Genomic DNA, 14575 nt, shown 5'->3' on the forward strand with positions numbered 1-14575 from the left:
TCCCTGAAGCCAGTCCAAGAGAGCTGACATGCAAATATTTTAGAAAATTTAAAGCTGAAAGTTCCTAGAGTAACATCTGAGTTTATATGTTTGGACTCTGTGGTTCTAAGTGATCCCAAAGGAGAAAGAGAAAACTGTCTCAGAGACTGATTTTGAATTATAACTTTCCTTAGCAGTAAAATAATGACATGGGAATTCTTGACAGATGACCTGGTTTTACACTTCTTGAGAGGGTTCAATAAGATCAAGATAAGGATTCAGATTCCTCTTTTTCACCTGGAGTACCAAACCTTCCAATGCTCCCTACAAAACTCATTATTCAGGCTTACAGTGTTGCAGTTACCAGCTTGCTCAGCCCTGGTACACACAATAAATTACCTGTGACCCTTTCTTCACCTCTTTGCCTCGAAGTCCCACTCCTGCAAAGAACATCATCTAATTAAACACCACAACAGGGGCCTTCTCAGGCAGGAGCAGGGGATGCTTTGTGACATTACCAGAATTTATTCTGCCAAAATCTGAGGCAAGGAACAGCCTGGAGAGAGAGGTGAAAGAGACCAGTGAGATTTATGAGAGACTTGCAGAGCTGGCAGTAGAAATTGGAAGAGTTACTGGAGCTGCCAGCAACTTTGCAAGCTTTGGGATGGAAAATCAATGGATTATTATTTGTTAGCAGCAGTATTAAAAATGCATTTAACTGACAGAAGGCTGGAAGGCTTTTCCTTTCTTCAGTGCTGCAGATTTTGTTGCATTTTTATATATATATAGAGAGAGAGAGAGAGATAGATACAGATCTAGATCTAGATAGATATAGTTGTTTTTTTTTTTTTAACGTTCACTGGAGTTCAGCTTCTTAATGAGCTGTTCATTTTAAGACCAGTTCTGGGCACTTTGTTGATGCTGCTCATACAGAGCAACTGAGTCAAGTACACAGCATAAATATAGGAGTATTTCGGGAACCACACAACGTTAAGAAGCTTCCAAGTTATCCTTGGAAAACCTTTGTGAAGTATTAGTTTAAATCTTTTCTGGATATACAGCTGACTCAAGAGACAGCAAACGTACCCCATATCTGAGGAGTAATTTGCTGCCTAGACAATCAGGGCACACTTTTAGGAAGATCTCAATTGCACTCAGCGATGTTCAGCAATTCTGCAAAGCCACTTGAACACCTAGAAATAAGTGAAGGATCACAACAACATCTGTCAAAGAAGGTGGGAGTTAACAGAGTAGAAATCCTTTATTTTGCCTCAGAAAAAGTGTAAAATGAGAGTATCCAACGTGGCATTCAGCAAGGACTAGCCAAAGGACTTATTTTCATTTCATTTACTATTTTCTAATCAAGTGCATGATCAAAAATAAGGCAAAGATAGAAGTAGTATCATTCACCAACTTCATAACCCTGAGCACCATGTCCTCTCTCTACTAAAGAACTTATCTTGTGGGGAAACACTGTTTGTGTAATTAATGTATCATCAAACATGATCACAACAGTCTCACTGGAGACTGCCTGGATGTCTCAGCTATTTTCTTTATTGATGCTTTGGATGCTTGAACTTGCCATTTAAATTTTAATCCATACAAAGTTAATCCAGAGGAGATATCTTTTATATATATATATATATATATATATATATATATATATATAGTTTTACATATTTTTTAAGTCTGCAACCTGTAGATTAGAGATTTGATTGGAATTTTTTTCCAATGATTAAGTGATGCAGTAGAGTCTCAATAGTTACTCCTCAAAATAGACTTCTGTAATTCAAGTTGCAGAATTCCATACTAAAGGAAGATGGAACAAACTTTTTTAGAGACTTGCTGCATCTGGAAACTCGGACAAAGCAGCCTGGTTGAACACTGCCCCATTTTCTTTCCTAGGAACTGAGGGGGCAAAACCTGATGTCCACAAGATATCCTGAAGTTGCTCAGTGTTATCAATGACCCATTTATTGGAGGGAAAAGAAGGAAAAGAAAATAAATTGGGCTGGAGAAACAATCTTCTTTTATCACCCTTTTCTTTGCATAAGTGGTTGAAATGCTGGGAATCCACTGGGTTTGTCCCACTTTGGAGTTGTAGTTGCAGCTGCTTTGACAGTGGCAGCATCTTCCTTTTTAGAACATTCATATCCAGTTATTAGTTTGGCATCCTGCTGATACTGTTATTACTGCAATTTATCTTACTGGTAAGGAAAGCTAAAAAGTCACATCATTTTCCAGCATCTTTCCATTGTGAATTCCCAGTGAAACACTGTGGGATAAAGGTGTAGCACTTCAACAGTGAGGGATTTTTCATGTTAGATTCCAAAGAACAGACAGATTTTCCATCAGTTAACAGAGAGCAGAAATGCAAGAATTTCTCAAAATGAAATCTCAGGATGTTTTTTCCAGGATCTTAGGTAATATGATACATTTTTAGTTACAGCTACCAAAAAGGGCTTGGTTAGAGCAGTTATTTGCAGAGGAGAAGGAGCGTGGATCTACAACAGGAGACTGTCCTGCCCAGCACTCCTGCAGTCTCTTTTTGGCAAGAAACAGGAAAATTCATCCATTAAATAAGAAGCTGACTAAAAGATAACTAGAAATTAATGATAACTTTGTTTCATGATGAATAAGAAAGTTTCTACCTCTCATTCAGTAACACCATAACCTTGTGTTTTATATTTCATTTTTCAAAACTATTCTTTCAGTTGCTCATAGAATTAAAAAGGTGGGAATGTATTCCCAGGTGACCACCAGGAAATCCATGTCCCTTACAGTGATTTTAGCTTCATGAATTTGGGTGATTTTGCCAGTATTATTTGGCTGAAAAAAAGACTCAGTTTTGAGAATTCTTATGAATTTCTGTAGCTTTTTTTTTTCCTTTTCTGCCAGAATTTGCATTTTGAAGGTGATGTGAGCATGTTGGCCTGGTTTTTGAATGCTGAGCTAATAAACACTTCTCAGAAACACCTTTCGTCAAAGAGACCACGTTCTCATAAAAAGTTTTGGGTCAAAGAAATTAGCTGTTCTTTAAAAAAAAATAAATTAGAGTCCAAAGCCCCAACAGGAGTGGTTCTAAAAGCCATCCTACCAACTTACAAGAAACTCTAAAATGTATCATAGAAAAAGCAATAAAACTTGAACATAAAATCCCCCTGGGTATGTGACTAATAAGGTTGGTATACAGTCTATAAACTCACACTATATCTTTGTGATTATTCTTTTTATAATGAAATCTAATTTAAAACCATCAAAACCCAAAATGACCAAATCAGCCCTTAAACAACATCCTGGATTTCCTAAAGCCAAATGAAGATAATTTAATAATTTAGGGAGAAAGCTTAGATCTAAGCACAGCTTTTGTGTTTGTGTGTTTCAAGGATCTGATTAAAAAAGAAACAGTTGACAATCTGATTAAAAAAAAAAAATCAAAGAAGCATTTTCATATTGCCCTTGTAACCAGCTGCTTCATTTATCACATTCAGCATTTGTCATCTACAATATGTCAAACCTTGCTTAGAAACACGACTTCCTTCTTGCTTTCCTGGTGGTTAGATTATCAGCAGTGCCATTTTGGCCTCTGCTTTTGGGCACGTGGAAGAGGTAATGGGAGTTTCTATTCCCTTGGAACACAATTTAAAGTGGAAAAAAAATATATCAACCAAGTCCTTTGAACTCCTTGTACGCTTGCCGCTGTGGGAAGGGACCGTGGAGGAAAGTGACCCTCAGCCCTGTGCCACACGCTTTGTCCACGAGATGGATGGCTATAATTTACTCCTGCCTCAAACACGAGTATTTATGGTCCCTTCCCTTGGCTGAGGGGTAAAAACAGTCTCCAGAGAAACAGAAACATTTCTTTTTAGAGCATATTGAAAAAAGGGATGCTCACAGGGCAGCTGAAAGTCAAGGGAAGAAGGTGATGAGGGTTGCTTCACCCTTTTTTTTTTTTTCCAGGTAATGAAATAATTCTCCTTGTTTGCCTTTGTGGAAAATATTTACTGGGGTTTTTCCCCCTTTTTTTACTCACTCACACACACATGCTTGTGCACATGCAGGCACAAAAACACCTTGACCTAAGTTATAGAGGTGATAAATCTCTAGGGCCCCTGTACTGCAAAGTACTGTCAACATCAACACTGTAAAATTTAGCTTTAAAACTTCTTTTCAGCTGTTCTCTGGCTCACAGCTGGATGAGCACATTGGCAGCTCTGAATGAGCCAAAATAACTATAATCCAGGTTCAAATTAGGGTCCTCTTCCTCTGGCCTCAGACGTTTGGGCACTGGAGCCAAATTGTCAGCCACTGCTTTTGTCTGGAAGTGTATTAACTGCTCAGTGAAACAGTCCCAAAATACTCAGTACAAAGGCCTAGCCTTCAGATTTGATAAAACACTGCACAGACATGATAACAATGAATGTAAAAATCACAACAAATTCCCAAGGAAGGGTCCTAATTTTAGATTTTAATAAAAGTGAGTGTTTTCCTTTCTGATTTTTTTTTTTTTTTTGCTGTAGGAGCTGCTTCTAATTTATGGGTGATTGTATCTCACATAAGTATTATACTGAATATCTTTATAAATATTGTGCTTCTCTAAGCCCTCTTTGTTTCTCTTAGCTAGTAATTCCCTCTTTCCATGAGATAGGTAATAAAAAATTGTTAAACACACCAGTTACCCATCAGCTTTTCCTAGGCTGTGCAGCCTTTAAGATGCTTCCCCACTCTTCTGGAAATGCTCTGCTTTTATTGAGATTTACTTTCCCTCTAGAAACTCCTGGCGTGCTGAGCAGTAAAAGTAGAAACTAGACCTTAGAGAGGAAAATAAAAGATAAAATAGATGGAGAATTAAGGTTTTGGTTTTGCAGAAACAAGCAGACCAAGGTGGTCAGACCATTCCCAAACTATTCCCAGATGGTCTCTCTAAAGAGAGGCAGAATTTTTACTGGATAAACCAGATAAAATTAAAATAAGTATCTTCAGAGCTTTTTATTAGGATCTTATTCTCCCTCTCATTTCCTGTATTTCCTGGGATTGTAGCAGTTATTAACATCCTGAATCTCCTTAGTTATGATGCCATGAAGATTTTTGCCTTTTCTTTTATACCCCTGTTGTACCTTTTTACAACTTCTGTACTCCTAGTGCTTTTTCCCTACATTCTTGGACTTGTTTGTCAAGCTAAGAGACTCAACATCTTAGAAGCTTCGTAGCCAGGGATCAGTGTGCCCCAGAGCTCAAGGTCCTCTCCAGAACATATTCTGTAAACCAAGATAGAACCATCCAGGGGAAGGTTCCTTGGGGAGGGGGGCTCACTCGAGCCTCTCATTGGGGAATCTTTGATAGATCTGCTAATTAGTAAAACCCATAATGTTATACCCGATGTTGGGGAGACAGACTCGGCGGGGTGCATCTCGATGCACATGACCTGGACCTAAGGATCCTTAAAATAAACACCAAGGTAAAATCCCTTTTCCCCTTCTAACCGTGTATGACTCTTGATTTTAAGACCAGGAAAAGGCATCAGTTAAGACAATGTAGAGTTTGACATCAGACCTTTAGCACCTGATTTCCCTGACTTTAAGCTGGACTTCTGAAGGTTTGTTGCAGGAGTCTGAGCAGCTCCCCCTGTGGTCATTTTATCATCAATAAGAAGGTGTTTGTCATCTTCAGGACAAGACCAATGACCCTCTGGAAGGTCTTTTTTTTGCCCCCCCTCAATGTCCACAACAGAAAAACTCCTTATTTGACTAACCTCAGTGGCTAATTTTTAGCCACCTGAAGACAGGTTGTGGTGAAGCACTGATGGGTTTTATGACCATGCTTGACCCCCGTGCCCAGGTGAATGCTTTTGAATATTCATGCAGTGCAATAACACCTCTCTGTCAGCATTAATAGGCATAAAATATATATATTTACATTGCTTGTGTTCATGTACTTGTATAGAGTTGGCTACTAAATACATTTAGAGTTTATTCTTGCTGATTTAAACATATTTGAGTTCTGTTCCTGCCATCACAGTATCAGGTGATATTGCTCTATCTGCATCTATGTAGAAAATAAAAGTATAATTCCCTCTGAACAGCTAGAGGAGACTGGTTCTACCAGAGCTCTCTTTCCTATGCATCAGCAGATAGTATTTCATGGCTTTTTAGCTCAGAACTGAGCTGTTATAGACCCAGGTCATCGTGCTTAAAAGTATATTTACTTGCATGAGTGAGCAGTGAATGAAAACCATTAATGTCCCGGCATGCCCTGCTCCCCAATACTCATTTTTGTTGGAGCCAGAGTTTCTTCTTGTGTTTCTGCTTCATTTAAACCTGTCAATACCCCAATTAGTGTTTGCTTCTCTTCCCCTGGGAGGGACATTTACACATGTCACTTCACAGCCTCCAAAATCTAAAAGACTTATGGGAGCTGCTGGGTCATAAAATACATTCTGATTAAAGCTTGTGCTTTCCAGTGACTTTCTGCCTTTTTTTTTTTTTTTTTTCATTTAAACTTGTAAGCTGTTCAGGTGATTTTAATGAAAAGACACAAATAGAGAGTTTAAAGCATAAAAACCTGTTAAAAAATAAATAAATAAAAAGTACTCTCCCATGTGATTCCACAGTCTCTGTTTTTAACTGATTTGCATTCAGTAAGTCACCAAAAATTAGAGCGCTGTGCTTTACAATTATGATAGCAGTAACCCTCTCACTTTGCATTAAAACTTGATGCCATCTTGATGGCAGACTGAATTCAATTTAAGATCAAAGCATTGGAGAAGTTATCTAAAATTATGTATGGCTAGTTTTAACTATTTAACATTCCTGCTCTTTCCAGCCTGGCTTTTATAACAGGCTGATGAAAGATCATAATTGATTTGGAATAGAAAGTGGTCCAAGGAATTTGTAATTAATAGAAACATGTCTCTGGTGCTAATTTTTAGACATCCACACTTCCCAACAATGTCAGTGATGGTAAAACTAATATTGTCCATTAATTTCTTGTGTGGAAAGATGGTCTTTGTCTAATCACAATTACATATGTGGTAATATTTTTGATCACTAATTTTTGTTTTGACAATTAGCCAAGCTTTGATGAGACTGATTTCCCAGAGCCTCGTGTGAGTTCCCATAGTTTGTCACAAATTTCCACAGGCTCTTACTACAGCTGACTGCAGGGGACAAAGCTGTCAGCTTATCATCCCCCATTCTCTTCCCTTGGTTACTGGGAAGCACTGTTAGACAAAATGGGAATTGAAGCTGTGTGGCAAAGCAAGAGAAAGTCACATTCATTTTAGAACCATGTCAAAGTCAAAGGAAAGACCAAGAAATAGCAGCAGCTGCAGGTCTCCTGTGTATCATCTGAAGCCATCAGTTTGCACTGTACAAACACAGAACTAATGCAAGAAAAGACCTCAGGAAGAGGAAAGAATTGCCTTTGTGATTGGAGAGAAAAGCCCTTTTTTATTTTATTAATGTGTCTTTTGGTTAAAATTCATAGTTGTCATGCAAAATAAATCAACCTCTCTTCCTCTAATGTGACCTGAAACCACTTCTGAGTGAATAAGATATGAACCCTAAATGTTCACAGCCTTTGCCCTGACACATTCAATCAGATCAGGAGGTGCTGGTGGAGCTGCCAAGGACTCAAGACATCATTGTCATTTTATTAAAGCTCAGCATCAAACAAGACCTGTTCAAGCTTGGAAACACGTTGGAATAATACTTATAATCAAAGTAACTTCATTTAGACCAGGGGAATAGCTGGCTGAAATGGTATTTTAGGAAGGACAGAATCCATATTCATCCCCACACAGTATTTATTTATTTTTAGATTTTTTCTCCCCAAGGATTGCCTTTGTGGGTGTTCTAATAATGCAGTTTTTACAAACCACTGAGTCTCCTGTTTTGATGTGGGATTTATGATGCAAACTTATGAAGCTGGGACAGGACCTGTCATGTCTGTGTTTAATTTCTCTATTTTTACACAGCAGTGCTGGTGTTTATATTTTTCTGTCAGAAAATTATTTTGCTTATAGAACTGCTTGCCTATTGAATCTCTTGCCTATTGTGCAGAAATCCATTCATACAAAAACATATAAAAAGCTCCTAGTCTTCCTTTTAGGGCAGGTTAGGGGTAGAAGGTAATTTGATTTCTCCATTTGTATTTCGAAAATATTTTCAGGAATATATTTATCAACAAATTTTCTAAATTTATTTCCTATACACTACAGACTCCTGAAACTAAAGCTGAATAAATAATTCAGTCCGTCACATGAATTCATCAAATCTTTACTTTTCTCCTCGAATTTCTCAGGTTTACATGTTTGAAATTATTTTTTTCTAATCTGAAACATCAATGGCTATTAATTTCAAAACACTAGCTTTTAAAATTTGAAATTCATGCCATATTGATTACTGGCACAATTCAGCCTGTATTGTTTCTACCTAAGAGTTGTATTGCATGCACAGCAAATTCTTTACTAATTCCAAGCAATAGAGTAAAATATTCTATTCTAAAATCACCTTCATGAAATGATTAAACAATCCAAATTGAATTTTTAAAATATTTATCCTAAGAGAACATGTCTCTGAGGAGGTTTTCACAACAAACACAAGTAGGTCCCAAATGTGAAGTTATTTTCAAAATCAGTGAATATTGGTAGAAAGAAGCTGTCATTAACTATATGCCCACTATAATAACACATAACTTGTATACATAAAAATGGGATGTTTATTTTTGTGTTAAAATGTTTTTGACCCTCTGAGACACAGAATTTTTTCCCTAATCTTGGGCATCTCTTGAAGAAGAGAACTGAGCATGATTTTCATCTGCTGAACAGGCTAGAATTTTACCAAGGAACTATGGGTTTAAATTGAAGTGTTTGGGAAATTCTATTGATTTAAAATTCTCTTTTCTTCACCATTTGAATTCCAGAGAGATGTTATTTAAGTAAACCCAAATGTTTTTTATCAGAAAGGGAAAAATGAAGTTATGAATTTTAGCAAAGCTCTCACTGACTCCTGGAAGTCTACTAAATTTGAAAGTAAATTAACAACTATATATATCAACAAATCAAATTGTGATAGCTGGGCTCCCTTAAATGTAAGTAATGTATTTGCATGGCTTTTTTTGCCTGAGCAAAAGTGGATGGAGGAAGAGGGAATTTTTGAGGTAGGAAAATCCCATTTGTCATGGAGAGAAGAGTGTTCTCACTGTGGCTGACCAAAATGAAAGGACAGCTGAATTTGGCTTAAATGTTAAACTGGAATTTCAATTCATTTTTTCAATATTTTTTCAATGTTTGCAAGATGAATCCCTCATGGTCACAGACATTTCCCCAAACCAGCCAGTTCGAGCATGATCCAGTGATGGAGCCAAATCATGAGAACACCCTGCCAGGGCAGAGATCTTCAGACCAGGGGAATCACAGAATCCCAGAATGGTTTGAGGTTGGAAAGGACCATAATTCTTAAAAATACTGAGAATTTTAGTCAGTCTTACAATCATTTTTGAATGATACATGGATATTTAGTGTTTAATTACAAATTGAAAGACAGGGAGATTTTTAATTTGCTTTTTCCAATGTGGCTATTTCCATCTATGAGCTGAAAGAGAGAAAAAATACCTCCCTCCCTCCTTCCCTCCCAGCTCTCTACATAATTTTCTTAAATGGATGTGGATTTTTGTTTTCTATTAATTCATAAAGATTTATTCTAAAAGGATTCAAAAGTTTCTGATACCTTTCACAAGCTTTACCCAACTTCCTATAGCCTCATTACTCTGGATAATAAGATTGGTCTTTATCAAGGTAATTAAATGTTTTCACTTTTATTTGCACTCAGTTCCTGATGAAACCCACAGCAGTGGCAGAGAAAAATAAGTCAGATCAAGGAATTTTTACTGAATATTAGGAAAGGCCCCAATTCAGTTTTCTTCAAGAGTAGGACAAAAAGTTCTTGTTTTTTCTGAGCCACTCCCACAATTCTTAAGTATAACCCTGACTACTGAATTTTGCACTTCAATTTTAATGATAAAGTTGTTAATACTATAAAGCAATCATTATATTAACAAGCAATATAATTTCTAATTAATGTGATTATATAATCTAATATTTTGATATGCATTAGTATAGAAATAATATTTAATACTTTAATAAATAATGGTTTAATATAATAATAATAAAATTAAATATTTCTTAAATTATTTCTTGCTGGGTTGCCATGGAGAAAGGGGAAAATGATGAGCTGACCTGTGAAAAGCAGCTAATAAATCAGCTTTCCAAAAGAAAGCCCAACTCTAAACAGAGAAAACTCCTGGATTAATGCTGCTGGCAGAGATATGCATACCTTGAAAATGGAAATTGTCACTATTTATAAATTGTGGCATCTACTTTGTCCAGTTTTGACCAATAGATCTCTAACTGTGCCCAGCACCACATGGCCTCAAAGAAATGGAGAACCCCAGAGAAAACAGAATTTGATTTATTGGTCCCATGGTGAAACTACTCCAAAATTGTGGAACATGACAAGATCCCTTCCTTGAACCTGCAGAGCATCATGCCTTTCCCTGCCAAAATTCTCTTATATAAATATATATATAAAAATATAATTATGTGTCTGTATATAATGCACATTTGAAGAGATATAAGGCATAGACACACTTAATATGGCATCTGAATCATCTTGATACATTTCTAAATGCCCTTATTTATTTTTAAGACATCCTAAGAGAATATCTCATGCATATGTAGTGCAGATTTAGCTTGCTTATTTACAGTTTTCTAGATTATTTTGTCAGTAAAGAACCAGCATACTTATCTCAGTTATTTGCATCAGTAATTTGATTAAAGATAGTTGGAGGATGAAGAAATATGTTGCCTAAAATATCCTTGGGAACGTGGCTTTGTTACCAGAACTCTTTTGACATAGAGGAAGATAAAAGGAAGAGCTTATAGTTTAGGATCATTGGAGATAAATTGTGAAGAGTAAAAAATCAGCTTTGGAGGAAGGGGAAATACTTAGCTGTGAGGCATTGCTATGGCAATAAGGAATCTGTGTGGAAGATTATGTGAGAAGAAGCAAAGGATAAGCAGGGATAAAGCTGTATCAGGAATAAAGTCATCTTTCTTTACATGTTTTTTGCTGCTTGTATTAAGAAAGTTTGTTGGGGGTGGGGGGGAAAATGAGATTTACAAGGTAGCCTCTGGTTTTTAAAAGCAAAATAGGGATTCGTGGTGTTTGGTTTGACCCTGTCACCCAGCACAGGACCTGAAAGTGAGGCAGGAGTCTCTGGGACAGGCTCCTGGATGTCTGTGGGATTTCAATCCAAGCCCAGATGTCCCATTTGCTGTGTGCTCCTGGTCATGAAGCACAAGGAGGGTGGACCTGCCAGGGCAAGGCTCACCTGCACAGGAGCTCTGGTACCTCGTGGGGAGGCACAAACCCCTCACCCCTCATCTCCTGCGTGGGCTCAGAACATTTTCACCATCACCAGGGAAACTCCAAGCAGGAGATACTGATGGGAAGGAGGACTACATCTGTAGGGAAAACCCCTTAGGTGGCGTGGGAGGTTGGCTGATTTAATTAGGGATGGGAAATGAGGCTGGAGGAGGAAAATTAGGGATTAGGTGACCTGTGAGAACCCAAGGAGGTTGCAGCAGGAAGAAAGAGGGACAGGTGAAGGGGACTGGAGCATGTTGTGTTGAGGGGAGAGAGATGTGCAGAGGAAGGGACATGTGGGAGGCTGGGGACATTGTGGAAGGAAGAAAGGTGGTGGCACAAGCTAATGATGGTAGTGTGGACTCCTTAATAGCCTGGCACTCTTTTGAACTGGGTCTCTTATTGAATAAAATGCATAAAAGGTTGTATGGGACTACTTCAGGAAGAAATTCAGGAAGAATTTCTTCATGGAAAGGCTTGTCAAGCATTGGGAGGTGGTGGAGCCCCCCATTCCTGGAGGCGTCCAAGGAAGGCCTGGAGGTGGCACTCAGTGCTCTGGGCTGGGGACAAGGTGGACATCAGGCACAGGCTGGACTCGATGGTCTTGGAGGTCTTTTTCAGTCTAAATGATTCTGTGATCCTGCATAGCCCTGGTTGTTCTGGGTTTGGAGGAACAAGCAGATGGGCACAAAAACCCAGCTTTCTGAAAGTAACTTCCTTGTGGGTACATGGGCACACACCAGGTGAAACTGAGGCTATTTTCATCCTCTGGAATATGGAATCAGACTCATCCTAATTTTCTATTTTGATTATTGATGATTCTTTCTCTTCAAATGCTCCTCTTGAACAAAATTGATGAGTACCTAATACCCAAACAGTTAAATGAGATGTACCTCATCACTAGTGCATGTGGAGCCTCCTGCCTCACACAAGACCTTTCTCAGAGTTGCTCCTGGAATTAGATCCCATTGGAAACTCAAACCCACGGCTCCACAGGCGCTTTTAATCTCCAGATCGGTTTGGTTTGGTTCAGGAAGCCTTTGAACAGAAAGGGCTGCATCCTGACATATTGTCATGTGCAAGCATTAACAGCTCTGGCATGTTAAAAGGTCATGCCACCAAGTATTAACATTATGGGATGGCAATTAAAGTAATTCATTTAAATAAGGACTTTTATTCTGCTGGGCGGCAACAAACACAATCTAAGCAGGGGGAAAGACTGATCAAATCAGATCTTCTGCCAGTGTCATCTGATTAAAACACGGCCCAGAGAAGCTCAGATGGAAGGAGTGAGTTGTTCTGATAAGAAGAGGCAACTGTTCATGCATAAGAACAAGGGACTGGGGCTACTGCAGGAGGCAGCCCTGGAGGGCAGGAGCTTAGGGAAGGGATTCATTGCTAATGCCTCATATGCTTTAGAGGAGTGGACAGATTCATTCAGAAAGAACAGCTCTGTGTCCTGTCCAGCCTTCCAGCTTCTTCTGGGCCTGAACTAGAAGACTCATGGGCTTTGATTCTTTCTAGAGACAGAAATCCAGATGCCATTCATTGGTGGACAAACCATGTGGGGAAGAAAGGACAGCAAAGGCCACCAAAGAGACCCTCCTGTTTCAAAGATGCCATGTTTGGGGTTTGCAGTAAAACACTCCAAGGAGTTTTTTTATTCCTATTTGCAGGAAATTTGAATTCCAAAACATGAAAATACTTAGGGTTTAAGACTATTCTTGCTAGAAAGAGAGCACTTTTTTCAACATTAAAATTTAAGCCCTTTTTTAAAGAATGGTTAATGAAGTTGACAGATATGTCCAAACTGTTCTGCAAATACCTTCTGAGTACAATAAAAACTCGAATCTAGCTAGGTTTATTGTCAGTTTAATTATACTTTCAGTTCAGTACAGTTCAGCTACGCACTCAGCACATCCATGGTCTGTAAGCTCCTTGGTGCAGAGCCTTTCTTTTAATTTTGTGCAGCTCCTGGTTTAATTGAGCCCTCATTTTGATAGATCATTACTGTCACACACACTGGTAAAACATATAACAGTCAGCAAGTAGAACAGCAGCTCATCAGAAGGAAGCAGACATTTTCATCAGTTCTTTATTGTCCACATATCTGAATGCTTATTAGTTGAAGTCCCTTTATGTGCTGTGAATATTGAATATTGAATTATGTTGCAAGTCACCCTGTGAGCAGCAAAACAAATGAAGACAGGCTTCCTTTGAATTCACATCTTCCATTGTCCATTTCCAACTCCTTTCTGCTCAGTTCCCTTTGAGGTCCATCAGTTCTCTTACACAGGAATGAAAGTAAAATACTTTTTCACATTTATGTCAATACAGACAAGCTGAGTGAGACACAGATTGAAGAGCCAACCTTGAATCATCAGACCTTCCAGCTCACTGAGGAACAACCTTGTTTTGTTTTGTCTGTTTCTAGTTCCAGCTATGATAACTTCCTACCCAAACACCACCCTGGCAACTCAAGGCCAAAAGAAGGAGATGAGCTGCACAGCTCATGGAGAGAAACCCATCATAGTCCGCTGGGAGAAGGAAGACCGGATCATTAACCCTGAAATGTCCCGTTACCTTGTTTCCACCAAGGAAGTTGGGGATGAAGTGATCTCTACCCTGCAGGTAAGAAAACAAATTGGCCCCCAAATCATCCAGATATGTCAAGGCGTGCTGGGTTTGGTTTTGATTCAGGTGCAGGGCCAGCCTGACAACACCAGAGCCCCAGCCTGTGGCTTGGAGAGCTGGCAGCAAGACGAGGGATAGGAAACTTCTGCAATCCATCCCAAATGAAAGATTCCCTCTTCCAAAACTCCAGAGGCAGCAGGAGAGTGAGACAGGCTCAGCCCTGCATCCTTTCTGTCTCAGGAGCAGCATGCCTCATGCCTTAGCCTGTCATTCCCCAGATCATTTTCAGTAAACTGCTGATGAGCTCTGGCAAATATCTGACCCCAACTTCTGATGTGTGTCACACTTACCCTCACCAAAATCACTAAACCGCTTTGAGATAAAACTGCTGCCTTTTTAAAGTGTTCTTCTCCCTCCTTTTCACTTGCTGGGGCTTGTGAGACCACTTTATAAAGTCAGGTGAGTCACTGGATTCAGGGTGTTATTTTACATGTGCCACTGTGAAATCTAAAAGAATCTTTCAAGAAAAAAATCAT

General features: G+C 38.7%; 1 protein-coding gene across 2 annotated transcripts in view; it reads left to right on the forward strand.

Moving 5' to 3' along the window:
- DSCAM (DS cell adhesion molecule) overlaps positions 1-14575 on the forward strand; it is a 439089-nt gene that overhangs the window by 316755 nt on the left and 107759 nt on the right. For both annotated transcript variants that reach the window (XM_032101087.1, XM_032101088.1), the window contains exon 12: positions 13840-14036. In XM_032101087.1, coding sequence (XP_031956978.1) covers positions 13840-14036 — 197 coding nt within the window. The remainder of the gene's footprint in view (positions 1-13839; positions 14037-14575) is intronic.

The sequence above is a fragment of the Corvus moneduloides genome, chromosome 2 (genome assembly GCF_009650955.1).
Source record: "Corvus moneduloides isolate bCorMon1 chromosome 2, bCorMon1.pri, whole genome shotgun sequence".
Classification (NCBI taxonomy): domain Eukaryota; kingdom Metazoa; phylum Chordata; class Aves; order Passeriformes; family Corvidae; genus Corvus; species Corvus moneduloides.